This window comes from Bombina bombina, chromosome 2, assembly GCF_027579735.1.
Source record: "Bombina bombina isolate aBomBom1 chromosome 2, aBomBom1.pri, whole genome shotgun sequence".
Taxonomy (NCBI): Eukaryota; Metazoa; Chordata; class Amphibia; order Anura; family Bombinatoridae; genus Bombina; species Bombina bombina.
In genome coordinates, this window is record NC_069500.1 from 292,874,995 (window position 1) to 292,892,527 (window position 17,533).

The 17,533-nt window shown below is 36.1% G+C and overlaps 1 protein-coding gene across 1 annotated transcript in view; it reads left to right on the top strand.

The window, feature by feature from the left end:
- The first annotated feature begins 4,703 nt into the window (after positions 1-4,703).
- Positions 4,704-17,533, top strand: part of PRR16 (proline rich 16) — a 752,278-nt gene continuing 739,448 nt past the window's right edge. The window contains exon 1 of the mRNA XM_053701595.1: positions 4,704-5,194. Coding sequence (XP_053557570.1) covers positions 5,051-5,194 — 144 coding nt within the window. The 5' untranslated portion in view covers positions 4,704-5,050. The remainder of the gene's footprint in view (positions 5,195-17,533) is intronic.

Below are 17,533 nucleotides of genomic sequence, written 5' to 3' on the forward strand. Positions count from 1 at the left end.
TATATAACAATGACATACCCCTGCTTCCCTCCCTCATAACTGGCGGCCGCGGCGCCTCTCTGGAGTACTCTGCCCCCCTGGCCCTGCCTGGGACAATGACGAACTTCTGCACTGCGAGAACGAAGCCGGCAACAAGCCACCCGCGGCCGTAGTCTTCAATCCATGGCTGTGTCCCTGATGTCACTGCTGTCAGTTTGTTCATTCTGGGACAACGCAGTGTGTCCCCGGAACTGAAGAATAGACCTTTAAAATGTGGGACTGTCCCGGGCAATCTGGGACACGTGATCACCCTAGCTTGTAGGTATTATCAGATCTCATTACTTTATCAAAGTGTGTACATATACATGCTTCTTTATTTTATATGTGTCCATAAACAAAAGACCAATAATTAGAGAGAACAAATGGAAACATTTTATTACCTTATCTCTTCTTTACCCCACTGGGAGTGTAATGTCTTCTGCTGGCTGTGTTTACACAGCTTAACTACAGCTTAGACCTAAGGCAAGAAACTTTTAGAATAGGTAGGCATACCACAGGCTAAATAAACTATTTCAAGTGCCAATATCAGAGTAAAGGAAATACTTGTAAACAATTTAATACACTCCAGCAGGTGTATCTTTGGGAACAAATTAAAGGGGAGAAAAAATAAACTGTCCCTTTAACGTGGCAAACATTTTTTTTACCACGCTCTATACTTTTAATGGATAGTACATGGTGCATTATTATTCCTCATATTACATGTGGTTGCTGAAGTGCAACACAGAATAGCACTAGAAAATTTGGCACTTTTCGAAACTTGAAGTTTTACGCACCATTAGTGCTTGGGTGATAGCTGACATGAGTTTTTTTAGCACACCACCATAGAGGTCTATTATATGAGGGATCTAGTGTACCTGCACTATCCAGAAAACAGATATTAGCCCACCCTAGATTTTTGCTCCTGCTTAATATATTACTTTCAACATGTAATATGAACGCAATAATAAGTTTTACTTATTTACTGTACCTATAAATATTATATACAATTTTTCTCGCCATTAAATTGAATTTCTAAAGATACCATTATTTTCATCATATCTTATAATTTACTATAAAAATTTTTTTAGAAAATATGATGAAAAAAATGAAAAAAAAAACACACACTTTTTCTAACTTTGACCCCCCAAATCTGTTACACATCTACAACCACCAAAAAAACACCTATGCTAAATAGTTTTTAAATTTTGTCCTGAGTTCAGAAATACCCAATGTTTAAATGTTCTTTGCTTTTTTTGCAAGTTATAGGGCAATTAATACAAGTAACACTTTTCTATTTCCAAACCATTTTTTTTTTCAAAATTAGTGATAGTTACATTGTATCACTGATATCTGTCAGGAATCCCTGAATATTCCTTGACATATAGTGTAGTTTGTCCCCGTTTGCTCTCCCTAGTTCCGGGCGTGCATGCGCAGTTGCGCTACACGGAAGCTGGGAGTCTGATGGCGGTATCTCACGGTGGGGGTAAGTAGTTATTTAAGGTGATGTGTTATTAATGCCTGTAAGTGGTCTGAGGACGGGGGAGACCCGGAAAACGTTTACTATTAAACGGCTTGATTAACGGAGAGTGCCTTCTTTGATTTGGTGATATATATATATATATATATTAGTAGACAACCCAAAGTATTGATCTAGGCCCATTTTGGTATATTTCATGCCACTATTTTACCGCCAAATGCAATAAAATAAAATAAAAATGTTAACTTTTTCACAATTTTTTTTCACAAACTTTAGGTTTCTCACAGAAATTATTTACAAACAGCTTGCGCAATTATGGCACGAATGGTTGTAAATGCTTCTCTGGTATCCCCTTTGTTCAGAAATAGCAGACATTTATGGCTTTGACATTACTTTTTGGTAATTAGAAGGCTGCTAAAAATCACTGCGCACCGCACTCGCATTATGCCCAACAGTAAAGGCGTTAATTAGGGAGCTTGTTGGGTTAATTTTAGTGTAGTGTAGTAGACAACCCAAAGTATTGATCTAGGCCTCTTTTGGTATATTTCATGCCACCATATAACCGCCAAATGCGATCAAATAAAAAAAAATCGTTAACTTTTTCACTAACTTGAGGGTGTCCCCTTTGTTCAGAAATAGCAAACATATATGGCTTTGGCATTGCTTTTTGGTAATTAGGCCGCTAAATGCCGCTGTGCACCACACTTTTATTATGTCCAGCAGTTAAGGGGTTAATTAGGTAGCTTGTGGGTTAATTTTAGTGTATCAGCCTCCCATCTGACATATCCCACCCCCTGATCCCTCCTTGACCCCCTCAAACAGCTCTCTTCCCTCCCCCACCTCACAATTGTGAGTCTGCCAGTACTAAAATAAAAGCCTTTTTTTTATTTATATATATATATATATATATATATATATATATATAAATATATATATATATATATGTGTGTGTGTATATACATATATATCTTTTTTTTTTTTATTTATTTATTCTGCAGTGTTGGATCCCCCCTTAGCCCCCAACCTTATCCAGTTTGCTAACAAAAATTAGTTTTTTTCGTTTTTGTTTTGGCATAAAAGCCAATTTTCTGTAGTGTAGCTGCCCCCCTCAATAGCCTACCCCTCCCAGATCCTTTTCTTTATATTTAATTACCCCCCTTTCCCTCTCCTTTCATCCCATCGCCGGATTTGCCGTCAATGTATTATTACTAGCGCACGAGCGCACACACACGCGCGTGTACTCCCATCCACCCCCCATGCACTCCCAACCACTTGCGCGCACTAGATCAGGAAGTGATCCAGTGATGGGCCGCCCACCCGCCTCCCTGCTATGTCTCCCACCCACCAACGATCGGCACCATTGCTGGCCGATGCAGAGAGGGCCACAGAGTGTCTCTCTCTGCATCGGTGGGTAAAAAAAGGTATTGCAGTGATGCCTTTTTTATCGAGGCATCACTGCAATACCTTGAAAGCAGCTGGAATTGATCACAATTGATTCCACTGCTTGAAACCCCTGAGGTACATCCTTGGTCATTAAGTTACATTTTTTGTAGGACATACCCTGTACGTCCTTGGGCATTAAGGGGTTAATGATTTAGATAGAGCATGCAATTTTAAGCAACTTTCTAACTTACTCCTATTATCAATTTTTATTTGTTCTCTTTGTATCTTTATTTGAAAAGCAGGAATTTAAGCTTAGGAGCCGGCCCATTTTTGGTTCAGCAACTGGGTAGTGCTTGTTGATTGGTGAAGCCAATGTAGCTCCCAATCAGCAAGCGCTAACCAGGGTGCTGAAACAAAATGGGCCAGTTCCTAAGCTTAAATGATTGCTTTTTCAAATATAGATACCAAGAGAATGAAGAAAAATTTATAATAGGAGTAAATTAGAAAGTTGCTTAAAATTGCATACTTTATCTGAATCATGAAAAAAGAAAAAATTGGGTTTAATATCCCTTTAAATTATTATTTTTAAAGAAAAACAGGTATAGAATATTTTTACAGTTTTATAGTAAATTGTGGACGTAACAGTGATTGTATTGTATTTATAATAATGACTATTTATATTTTTACAGTATAAATAAAAGATTCTTCACAATGATGTTTGTCACATTTATAAAAAATGGTTCAGTTGCTTGTATTTGTACATTAACTAACATGTCTATGTGTTCCTTCTTGTTCATGCTTTCCAGCAGCTATATTCAAAGGCAGACTCAATGCAAGAGGATTTTTCATCAGATAATTGATTGGAATATATATAAATCTGCCATTTCAGCATCCTTTGGGAGTAAGGAATATTAGATCATATAGTAGTAGCAAGCTTTTCCCCCACTACATTTAAGGCTTCACTGAGATAGATCTTGTATCTAACTATCTTTATCTCTCTGACATATTCCTCATTAAAATACTGATAGATATACATTCTTGCAGGGTTGATAAAAATGCATAAAGAATAGACAATGTAGTTAATTCAAGTAAGTGTAAAAAAAAATATATATCACTATTAATGCCTTGCAATTATCATTGTCTGATTTTGTCATCTAGCTGTCATCTTGTCATTTAGCTTCACATTGGATGTTGCTATATCTGGTATTGTTTTAACGTTTTTTAACCTAAGTGTGGAGTATAGAATCTAGAAAGCCCTAGAGCAATAGTTACAAAATTCAAAGAAGAAGAAAAAAAAAATAGCAAAAGTATCCACTGACTGATATCATTCATCCATTGCCTTTTCTGTGAAGCAGAGAACCTCACAGTTTGTATTTTATTTCGTCCTCTTACTTTCTTCAGTGTTCTCCTGTGACATCCAGACCTCCTGTTGCTTTTTAGATGATAAAAGGAAGCTGTATTTTTTTGACACAAATCAAATCTATGCAGCCTTGAAGAAAACAATTTAAAGAATGAAAAGTGAACTTCAAATATTTAAAGCGAATATACTGGGACTCATTTGCATTTATGAAATAAGCCCATTATGATGTTTTTTTCCCCCACGTGCTCCTCATACCTTCCGTGCAAAGCATAGCAATTATATGCTATGATGTATGCAAATTTCAGAGAGAAAAAATATGCCTGTTATCACTGGTCCCTTTGGTAACGTATAACACTGCAAGTGCTGCATTACAAGGAGTAATACGGTAATGCAGGAGTGTAGAACTGAATAGACTGTATATAGAAAGTAGCAAGCGGCAGGCGTTTGAAGAGCAGTCCAGGCACCTTCAAGAATGGTTCTTTAATTGTGAATGTAACTGTAACCAATCAAAAGTAAACAGATATTTAACTGTCTTTCGAACAGAGTGTCCTGTGTTATAGGAGAACTTAGAGGTTTTGCACTTTTTCCCTCCCTTGCTATAGAAAAGCAGAGTGACGCAGGTATTGCTAGTCACTAGCCTGCAGCCCATCATTCCCTGTGCAGTTCTGTGGACTTGATGGCACTGTGCACACAGGGAGAGGAAAAAGATGAGAAAGAAGGAGATCTAAGAAAGAAAATGAGAGGGAACAGCGGCTCACAGAGGAATGGGGCCCTTCTCCCTTTATTGAAGCTCCCCTGAGTTGGATAGCAGCATGTCAGCGAAGTCTAGGGGGACATCCTCACCATCAGAGGAGCAGCCCTCCAAAGCCAAGGTGAAGGAACAGATCAAGACTATCGTGGATGATTTGGAATTAGTCCTAGGGGACCTGAAGGATGTAGCTAAAGAACTAAAAGAGGTAAGTGCACAAAACACGGGGCAGGGAAGGGGAAACCTGCTTTTCCTTGAAACTAAACTACCAAACAAAAACAAAGCGATTCTTTTTTTCGTTGTGGTCAGGGTTGTGCACTTCCCAGTTGTAAAGCAGTGTTTTGGCAGACAGTGCTCTGTGAATGCGAGGAAATACTGGCTGCTGATAGATTCTTGCACAGATGTCAGAAGTGGTTCCCATGCTTACATTATAACATTCATATGCATATAGCTGTATTCATTTACATGTTGCCTGTTCCTTAACAGAGTTATATACTAGTTCAGTGTCTTATGCAAATACAGGGTGGTCCTGTGTTAGAATCTTAGGCTGGGAAGATTACTGTTATTTTAAATGGAGATCAGTGATTTGCTCTGAGCATTGACATAGCAGGATTGTAACAGTTTCCCATTGACTGCAAGTTTCACTCTAATTTGTATTTTTTTTTCGTGAAAGGACAGGGTCTTATATTATTGAATAAATACAATGTCCTCTAAACTACCCCCACACTACTCTCTTATTGCTTTTAATCAGCCTTTGATTAATATATTTTACAGATTTAAGGACAATTCTTTTTTTCGTTTTATTTTGTATAATTCTGAGTGTATGTGTGTTTTATTAATGCTTTTTTCCCTATGACAGTACAGGCTTGAGCTTGAAATACGCTGTGCTTTGAATTACTACTGTATTGACCACTGCAATGCAAACTATTATTTCATGCACCATCTGTCATCTATTTATCTATCTAATCTATCTATCTATCATCTATCTATCTATCTATCTATCTATCTATCTATCATCTATCTAATCTATCTATCTATCTATCATCTATCTATCTATCTAATCTATCTATCTATCTATCTATCTATCATCTATCTATCTATCATCTATCTATCTATCATCTATCTATCTATATCTATCTATCTATCTATCTATATCTATCTATCTATCTATCTATCTATCTGTCTGTCTATCAATCCACAATCAATCTATTCTATCATATATCCATCTATGGCTTTTTATTTATATATTTATTTTTAGAGATGACTGTGCATGGTTATAAAAGCTAGTGAACATAATTTATATATTGATACCTGCACAAGATATAGTTTTATGACCATATAACTATTACAAAAAATATTTGGTGAGTATTGATCAGCTTCTAAAATCTAAAATGCTGAAATGCTGTATAATAATGGGGGTATTTGTGTGTTTTGAATATCATCTAAAAGTAGCATTTCCATTTTTATATTAGCAAGCATATAACTTGTAGCTTCACTGCATTTCTTTTTTGGCCAGTGGCAAGTGTCACATCCCTTATGGCTTAAAAAGAGACAGAATATACAGAATCTCATAGGGTAATGTCAGCAACAGCAGATAAATGTATCTACAGCAAGTAAGCTAAGGGATTTTTTAAGCAATTCCCTAAATCATAATTTTACCACACAACTGGTCGACAGATGGTTGGATTATTCATTGAAATTCTAGTCTAAATACTTTGTACTTTGCCTTGTAATCCTCTGTTTGCTATTTATATGTGACATTTTTTTTTTCATTTCAGCATGTAGGTTTCAGTCATGACTGCTTGCAACAGGTTTTCAGTTTGACAGTGTTATCACTTGGCATTTAAATGTATAAAAATAATTCTGAAAAAAAACAACAACACAATAAATACTTTCTGGAATAAATGAATGTGCTTAAAGATGTGTATTTTTTATAGAATCACTTTGAAAGTGAATATATTAGACACAGATGTGTGTTTTTCCTCCTGTGAATGGAGTTTCTGTAAACAGTGAATGTAAAACATCATTTACATAGATTCAAGGTTCTTCTGTATTGGTTGGTGTTCTGTACTGTAACATGTAGTATATAGGGGCAAATATGAAGATTAAATTATGCATACACATGAAGTAATGCCACTTTCTCTTTTTTTATTCTAAAGAGTGGCATACATAGTTTTTATGAAACTAAATAGAGCACTAATTGTTGGTAATACAAAATTCTAACTAAGGATATTTCTGTCACTTTCTAATGCCAGTGACAAATAATTCAATTCAAATGATTTTTTTCCCCATAAACTCTCATGTTTAGAAGCTTTATAATTCTATCCTGTTGCTGATTGGAGTATTGCTTTTATCACAGATTAAAAGAACAGATTAAGAAGGAGGAATGACTGTAACTGCAATCACTAACCTTTTACTCCAATGTTCTGGCTTTTCAAAATGATACTGAATGTAGAAATGATTAGATGAATGTTAGGAAAATGAATAACACTAAATATATTAATTTCATCTGTGTGTTTCATCAAAAATGTTTACATCATGTGACCAGAAGTGTCTTAAAAGGCAATATGAGAAGATTAAGTATAGCTGTGTGATATAGGTAAATAAATCACTCATACATTATTTTGTAGTAGGAATAAAAATAATTTATATAATCATTTTCATTTCTAGAATAACAGTTTGCAATTAGAATTAAAGGCAATAGAGAAACAGTGATTTTTAGATTGTTTTTCTTAACTTTTTTCACTTGCTGGATCTCTTTATGACAACCTTTCACTTAAAATGCCAGTGAAGCCATTTTTGGGCGAGATTACATATGCAGCGCAAGCTTCAGTGTAACTGCTGAAACCTGCGTCGCCGTAATTTCACCTCGCACATCAGGGTATCACATATACGGCGCCGGCAGTTCATAAAGTGCCATAAGTCGGATAAACTAGCGATGTCCAGAAATGTGCATAAATACAAATTTCTGAAGTCACCAGTGACTTACGGCACGTTAGAAACTGCCGGCGCCTAAGAAAAAAAAAGTTAAATCTTCCGTAAATCTTCCTTATATCCGCAATTGCCCCACATCGCAACTAATAATAAATATACTAACACCTAAAGCTACAACCCCCCATAATGCAATATGCCTAATTAAATTATTAGCCCCTAATCCGCCATTCACCCACATCACGATCTACCTAGTAAAAGTATTAACCCCTAAATCCGCCAACCCCAGCATTGCAAACTACCTAATAAATGTATTAACCCCTAATTCGCCATTAACCCACATCGCAAAGTACCTAGTAAAACTATTAACCCCTAATCCGCAATTAACCGACATCGCAACAAACCTTATAAATCTATTAACCCCTAATCCACCAAACCCACACAACGCAATAATCCTAATAAAACTATTAACCCCTAAACCGCCAAACCCACACAACGCAATAATCCTAATAAAACTATTAACCCCTAATCTGCTAAACCACCACAACGCAAGTACCCTAATTAACCTATTAACCCCTAATCCACCAAACCACCACAACACAAGTACCCTAATTCACCTATTAACCCCTAATCCGCCAAACCCCCACAACGCAAATAACTAATTTAGTTATTAAGGCCACTAACCTAACACCCACTAAATTTAACCCAAATTAAATAAAATAATAAAATACTACATTATAATTAAAATAAAAAATCAGTACTTAGAAAAATAAACCTAAGATTAAATTAAAATAAATGAATCTAAAATTACCAAAAATTACCAAAAATAAAAAAGTCTAACATTACAGAAAATAATAAACCAAATGATCTAAAATAGAAAAAATAAACGTAATCCCTATGAAAATAAAAAAGTCCCCCAAAATAAAAACACCCCCTAATCTAATGCTAAACTGCCAATAAACTTTAAAAGGGATTTTTGTATGGCATTGCCCTATGTTAAACAGCTCTTTTACCTTAAAAAAATATAAGTCCCCCCTAACAGTAAAACCCACCACCCACCAAACCCCCCAAAATAAATCAACCCGACTAAAAAAAAACAAAATTATCCATTGCCCCTAAAGGGCATTCAGCTCTTTTAAAAGTTCCCAATAAATACCTAATCTAAAAAAAAAAAAAAAAAAGCCTAAGTCTAACCCGTTCCTGAAGTCCGGTGGAGAAGGTCCTGTTCCAGGCAGTGTAGTCTTCTTCCAAGCGGCCGACATCTTCTTCCAAGCAGAGAAAACTTCCTTCTTCAGATGAGTGCGGAGCAGGAACGGCGACCGCAGAGCCATGGAGCGTGGAGGATCCTTTTCGTACGATCGCCGCCGTACACTGAATAGTGTATTCAAGCCATGCGTTTAAATATGGCATCCCTTGCATTCATATTGACTGATTTGATTCTTCAAATTTAAACCAGCCAATAGGATGAGAGCTACTGAAATCCCATTGGCTGTTCAAATAAGCTCCTGCAGACTGACCCTTATCACAGTGCTTTTTTTTTTAGCTTTTTATAATCTTGCATCCAATTAGTGTAGGTTCTTGCAAACCATTATCATTCTCCAATGGTGTGAGTAAAATGTTATCTATATGGCACACATGAATTATGGCTATAGTGCAATATTTTAAAAATCTAAACAAAAGCACTGAGATAAGGGACATCCTACAGGGGCATAGAAACAGGAATTCTTAGAGGTTATAAAGTACTTTAATATAACAGTTAGGCACAGCTGGGGAATGGGTAGTAAATACATTATTTAACGTTCTAAACAATAAAAAACAATAAACTAGGCTGTCTTTTTAAATATAAACATTGAAAATATCAGTTAGTTGCAAACAAGGTGAGAAGACGGCTCCTTAAAGCTGTCTTCAGATAGAACTTGCCATTTTAAGCAACTTTCTAATTTTTTCCTATTCTAATTTTTTTCTTCATTCTCTTGCTATCTTTATTTGAAAAAGCTGAAATGTAACCTTAGGAGCTGGGACATTTTTGGTTCAGAACCCTGGGTTGCGCTTTCTGATTGGTGGCTACATTTAGCTGCATACCTAACAGTGTAAACGTATGAGATTTCAACCAAAAACTTCACCATTAACACAACTGTTTGCTGTACATAAGCATCTTGGGTCACGTGCAGTGAAATAGAAATACCACTATGGATCACATAAAATATTATACTATGGTGGGAACTGAGACGTAGGAAAAAACTGGAGGAGGGCTAATGCTAGACAATGCGGGAGCCATAAGCAGCTGATTGGAAAGTTTTGTAAACACTGTGTATGTGTAGTGCAAAAATGGAAGATAGACTATAGTGAGTAGAAAGTTTGAGAAAGTTAAATGTGAGTCAAAGCTAAAATGCACGTAAGTGCATTGCATTTTCAAATAAAAGCATTTTTTTCAATACACTTGTATTAACAAAAATAATTCTATTAAAAGCTATCTCTCAGTGATTGTATGGACTATGAAGAGGAGCACACGGGCATATGTACATATGCTCCAAACATCTAAATTGAATAGTTATAACATGTAGCCAACTATTCAAATTGAGTAATCACTAATGCATTACACATTGCTGTAGGGGATCCTAACCATGAGTTACCCCTGATTTATATTACCTAAATGCAAGGTAATATACAGCTCAGGTGTTTTATTAACGTATATGCAAAAGGAAATATACAGTGGGGCAAAAAAGTATTTAGTCAGCCACCAATTGTGCAAGTTCTCCCACTTAAGAAGATGAGAGAGGCCTGTAATTTTCATCATAGGTATACCTCAACTATGAGAGACAAAATATGGAAACAAATCCAGACAATCACATTGTCTGATTTGGAAACAATTTATTTGCATATTATGGTGGAAAATAAGTATTTGGTCACCTACAAACAAGGAAGAGTTCTGGCTCTCACAGACCTGTATCTTCTTCTTTAAGAGGTTCCTCTGTCCTCCACCCATTACCTGTATTAATGGCACCTGTTTGAACTTATTATCAGTATAAAAGACACCTGTACACAACCTCAAACAGTCACACTCCAAACTCCACTATGGTGAAGACCAAAGAGCTGTCGAAGGACACCAGAAACAAAATTATAGACCTGCACAAGGCTGGGAAGACTGAATCTGCAATAGGCAAGCAGCTTGGTGTGAAGAAATCAACTGTGGGAGAAATAATTAGAAAATGGAAGACATACAAGACCACTGATAATCTCCCTCGATCTGGGGCTCCACGCAAGATCTCACCCTGTGGGGTCAAAATAATCACAAGAACGGTGAGCAAACATCCCAGAACCACATGGGGGGACCTAGTGAATGACCTGCAGAGAGCTGGGACCAAGGTAACAAAGGCTACCATCAGTAACACACTACGCCGCCAGGGACTCAGATCCTGCAGTGCCAGACGTGTCCCCCTGCTTAAGCCAGTACATGTCCAGGCCCATCTGAAGTATTCTAGAGAGCATTTGGATGATCCAGAAGCGGATTGGGAGAATGTCATATGGTCAGATGAAACCAAAGTAGAACTGTTTGGTAGAAACACAACTCGTCATGTTTGGAGGAGAGAGAATGCTGAGTTGCAACCAAAGAACACCATACCTACTGTGAAGCATGGGGGTGGCAACATCATATTTTGGGCTGTTTCTCTGCAAAGGGAACAGGACGACTGATCTGTGTACATGAAAGAATGAATGGGGCCATGTATTGTGAGATTTTGAGTGCAAACCTCCTTCCATCAGCAAGGGCATTGAAGATGAAAGGTGGCTGGGTCTTTCAGCATGACAATGATCCCAAACACACCACCAGGGCAACGAAGGAGTGGCTTCGTAAGAAGCATTTCAAGGTCCTGGAGTAGCCTAGCCAGTCTCCAGATCTCAACCCCATAGAAAACCATCGGAGGGAGTTGAAAGTCTGTGTTGCCCAGCTACAGCCCCAAAACATCACTGCTCTAGAGGAGATCTGCATGCAGGAATGGGCCAACATACCAGCAACAGTGTGTGACAACCTTGTGAAGACTTACAGAAAATGTTTGACCTCTGTCATTGCCAACAAAGGATATATAACAAAGTATTGAGATGAACTTTTGATATTGACCAAATACTTATTTTCCACCATCATTTGCAAATAAATTATTTCCAAATCAGACAATGTGATTGTCTGGATTTGTTTCCACATTTTGTCTCTCATAGTTGAGGTATACCTATGATGAAAATTACAGGCCTCTCTCATCTTCTTAAGTGGGAGAACTTGCGCAATTAGTGGCTGACTAAATACTTTTTTGCCCCACTGTATGTTCAACAATTGATACAAAAATTGAGATGACAAATCAGGAAATATGTTAATGTAGGTTGTATGTATCTATGAACAGCTGAAATTTTAAGGGACTAGGCATTTCATAGAATTTGTGCACTTCAGAGAAAGATCTATAGACAAGAATGTAAGGGAGTTATTAGGAGGTGAGCAATATGTGTTTTAAATAACTAGTCTTCAAATGTCCTGAAAAAAGAGGGGTGGAAGAAATAGAGACTAGAGTCAAACATGACTGCAAGGCTGATCATATGTGAAGTAAATATAACTGTAGCATTGCCAGTAGTCAGAGTAAGTGGGGATAACTGGAATAAAAGAGTTTAATATATGACATTAGATATCAGTACAAAGTTAAGGCAGACGTGTTTGAAACGGAAATAGAGAGAAAAAGGGATATATTAAAGGCACATTTTATATTTAAAGGGACAGTCAAGTCCAAAAAAAATTAATGATTTAAATAGGGCATGTAATTTTAAATAACTTTCCAATTTACTTTTATCACCAATTTTGCTTTATTCTCAACTTCTCTTGGTATTCTTAGTTGAAAGCTAAACCTATGAGGTTCATATGCTAATTTTTAAGACCCTAAAAGCTGCCTCTAATCTAAATGCATTTTGACAGTTTTTCACCAATAGAGGGTGTTAGTTCATGTGTTTCATATAGATAACATTGAGCTCATGCACGTGACTTTACCGAGGAGTGAGCACTGACTGGCTAAAATGCAAGTCTGTCAAATCAACTGAAATAAGGGGGCAGTCTGCAGAGGCTTAGATACAAGGTAATTACAGAGGTAAATGTGTATTATTATAACTGTGTTGGTTATGCAAAACTGGGAAATGGGTAATTAAGTGATTATCTATCTTTTAAAACAACAACAATTCTGGTCTTGACTTTCCCTTTAATAGATATATACCATCATTTATGCACCACATTGCAAATGCCTGAATTCTAAAATATATATTAAAAAAAAAAATAAGCAGCAAGTTTATGATTAAAATGTTTAGGGTTTTAAAAAGCTAGAGCAATCTACAATACATCATTGAAAAGCATTTATCTGGTGTGCTTTGCCATGACCAGAGTCCAGATGAGTTTTTGATGATGTAGATAATTGTATATGCTGCCATAAAATGTGATACTCCACTTGGCAATGCCTAATCTTTATTTGTGTATAGAGGGGGATGCACAGTGGGAAAAATACATTAAAGGCCCCCTCCAATATTTCAAACCTCTCCAGCTTCACCAGTTGCAGATTTATCACAAGTTTTAGTGAATCAAGTGTATTGAATAACAAACAAAATGGTGAAGCTGGTAAGAAGTCACATAGAATAAGGAACTTCCTCAATTTTAGTGATACAGATAGGGTGACCTTCTGGAACCTGTACCACACTCACTCAACTAATAAAGGGACATGCAACCCCTTATTTGCCTTCCATTTCAAATGAGGGACCACATTTTTGCCTCTTTCTATAGTGGTATCCTTTGTGTGGCCTATCAGTGCCGGCCTTAAGGTGAGGAGCTTTGCTACTTTACAGAGGCCCTAGACTTTGAAATTGGGAGTCCTATAAGTAAAATAAGGAGTTTTGTGTTCTTATAATTTTCAAGTTTTGTAGTAATAACATCACCTGGTGTTTTAACATCAGTGTACATGGATCCTTGTTTCTCTGAAATGCAAACAATAAGGCAGGATCCAAAGCCTTAAATGCAGAGCCGCTTGTGTGCACAGTAACGGAAGCCTATGGAGGTACTGTTTTTAATTGCTGTGCCACCTTCTCTACCAGGTTTGAAAAAAAGCTCATGGCAGGGGGGTAAGGATAGACGTACCAGTTGGTAGGAGGAAAAAGCAGAATCACAGGCATAGACAGTGTTAAAGTGACATTAAACTTAATTTTTTCTTTCATGATTCAGATAGAAAATACCAATTAAAACAAGTTTCTCATTTACTTCTGTTATCTAATTTGCTTCATTATCTTGATTTTCCTTCCTGAAAAGCATTTCTAGATAGGCTCAGTAGCTTCTGATTGGTGGCTGCACATATCTGCCTCATGTGATTGGCTCACCAATGTGCATTGCTATTTCTTTAACAAAGGATATATAAAGAATAAAGCAAATTAGATAATGGAAGTAAATTGGAATGTTGTTTAAAATTGTAGTCTCTGTCTGAATCATGAAAGAAAATTTTAGGGTTTAATGTCCCTTTAAGGTTCTGTACACGCTGGCTATATCAAAATGCAATGGTGGGTGAAATAGGAGAAGTAATGAGAATACATTTGGGAAATAGTTGCAGATGGAAGAATTTAATTTTATTGCCTGTAGCAAAAATGCTTACCTAGAGATATAACTACATTTTTCATGCAGAAAAGAAGGCAAAGTACACTTTTTTTTACAGGAGAACCTCCCTGACTGGTTAAGTAATTGATCGTATGTATTCTAAAATCCTGGTTCCTAAACAGAGGCCATTAAATAGCTGAAAAAGCGTCTGTCACCAACACTTGTATACATACATATACATGTGGGAGATGGTGGTAAGTATGCTTCTGGCACGAGAAGAGTTAAAGTTGGTTAAGGGGACATTAAACTCCAGTTTTACTCCTGCAGGATCAGTTGTTTTTAATTGTGTGTTACGTTTCCATGTTGTACTAGAAAAAATAAAAAAGCCTATATTAAAAGTGGAGCGCAAAAATATTAGTTTTCATTAAAACATGTCACCTACAGGCTTATACTTACCTATAGTGTGCTGGAAGAGCCTCACTAATCTTGACCCTTCTTCACAGAGCCCAGGGCTGCGCTAATAGTAGGTTAAGCACTGCTCTAAGCCTCCTGTTAGCGCGACCCTGGGATCTGTGAAGAAGGGTCGGATTAGCGCTACTTCCCAGCACGCTAAAAGTAAGTATTTTACCTTTAAAGGTATTTTAAAGGAAACAAATGTATACTAACAAATTTCATTAGTATATATTCATTTTCTTTAAAATTAGTTTGTGCATTCAATCAGATATATCTGTATTTTCGTTACGCACATGTCTAGTATATATAGATATATTTCAAATGAAAAAGAACATTCTTTTCTAAGTGCAGAGCAAAGGTATTTGAAGTACTGCTATTAAAAAAAAAAAAAAAAAAAAACATTTTCACTTTGTTTAAAATACATATTTTAATGTCAAGGAATTTGACTGGCAAGGGCAAAAAGTGTGTGTATATGTATTTATATGTGTGTGTGTATATATATAAATATATATATATATATATATATATATATATATATATATATATATATATATATATATATATAATATATATATATATGTATATGTTCGTGTTTGTGTGTGTGTGTATATATATATATATATATATATATATATATATATATTAGGGTTGCACCAATACCATTTTTTTAAGACCGAGCACAAGTACCGATACTTTTTTTCAAATACTCATCGATACCAATTACCGATACTTCTTTTTTAATGTCATATTACAGTTTACCAAGCACAATACAGCCTAACGATTTAAGATAGCTTCTTTATAATTATGAACTGTATCTCAAAAGACATTTTGAAATAATAAAACAGTTTTATGTGCTTGTTTCCACAAAGTTCACAGAACATGTTTATAAATAAAAATATTACAATAAAATGTATTAATAATGACAACTATAAGCAGCAGCAGCAGCTGGGGCTGGAAAGCTACAATTTAAAGGGGCAATTACTGGATGCCATTTTGTTGTAGGGTGCCTATATAACATCAATCTGACATTTGTATTTAATACAAAGTAATATAATTTAATTCTGAAAACAATATTGGGGAAGGAGTGTCCCAGTAATCCCCTTTGAGAAAAATTGGGTATTTGCATTCTACCGACTCAAGAGTAAATAGGGTTGGCCTTCATATTTTTTCAGGGCTGCTTTTTATTCCAAGTCCAGCCCTGACTAAGGATGTTTCTCAGAGTACAGTATGTTTTGAGCATAATTGTTCAAGATGAGAACTAGCAGTATAACAGGCAATCTAGCAATTAGAATAATATTTCAAAAGTTAGTGGCAAGTTCTTATTAAAGGGACACTAAACCATGAGAAAAACTAATCTTCAATTGCAAGATTAATACATTTCACCTATATTTGTAATTGGCATTGCGTTTCCAATTACTACCGTTTATTATATTTTTAACATTGAAAATAAATTGTTTTCCAAACCCACCGTTCTTCTAGTCTTTAGCATCCTCAAATCATTAACGATAACCTGGGTTATGAAAATGGCGGACAAATGTAGCTTTGCGCATGCGCGATATTCAGGACTCGTCATAGTGTACGTCACATAGCTTTGCGCATGCGCGATATTCAGGACTCGTCATAGTACACATCACTCACCATCAAACCAGCAGGTAAGTGAGGTAACAGAGATAGTATATGCGCATGCGTGAGTGAGCGGATCGCAATGCGCATGTAAGGGGTGACAGAATCGTCAGTTAATGATATTCAAGAAATCGCAATAGGATTGGCCATTAAGTTTGGTAGTGATCTGCCCATAATAGAGGGTTGGATTTACTGACGTCATCATGGAAACATAAATTATAATTTTATATTATTATGAACGATCGTTTTCCTGTAAAAGTAGGTAGGTTATGCAATATAAACGTTGGTGATTAGAAATTGATGGTCATGTTGTGCCTAAAATAGTAAAGTTTTGGAATCCTTTAAGGAACAGAAGCATCTCTGCATGTTCTGCTATCAGTAAGGACATTTGACGCCAAGCTGAACAGTCTTACTTTTCACACTACTGCATGGGGCAGAAAGATATTTTTGGGCCATATTAGCCAGAGCTGGAAATCTCAGTTTATTAACTGCCCAGTACTTCAGGGGTCTGCCTGAATAAGGTACAGAGATCTCTCCCAGGTAGGCTTCCAGCTGTATAGTAGCAGCTTTTGGAGCACTGTTCTGATGTACAATAATACAAATAACAGCAATTTGTATTGGCAGAACAGAAGTAAAAAAGTTTTAGTCAAGTCTCCACTCCAGCTTAAAATGGAATGGGACAGGCAGTTTGAAAAACACCCCAAGATGGTGTATGGGTAGGAAGTGGAGGTATCGGTTTAAGTATTGGTGCATTTGCACAAGTACAAGTACTCATGCAAATACTTGGTATCGGCACCGATACTGATACTAGTATTGGTATCGGTGCAACCCTAATATATATATATATATAAATATATACATACATATTTATATATATATATATATATATATACACACACATATATAGATAAATATATACACATATATATATATATACATACA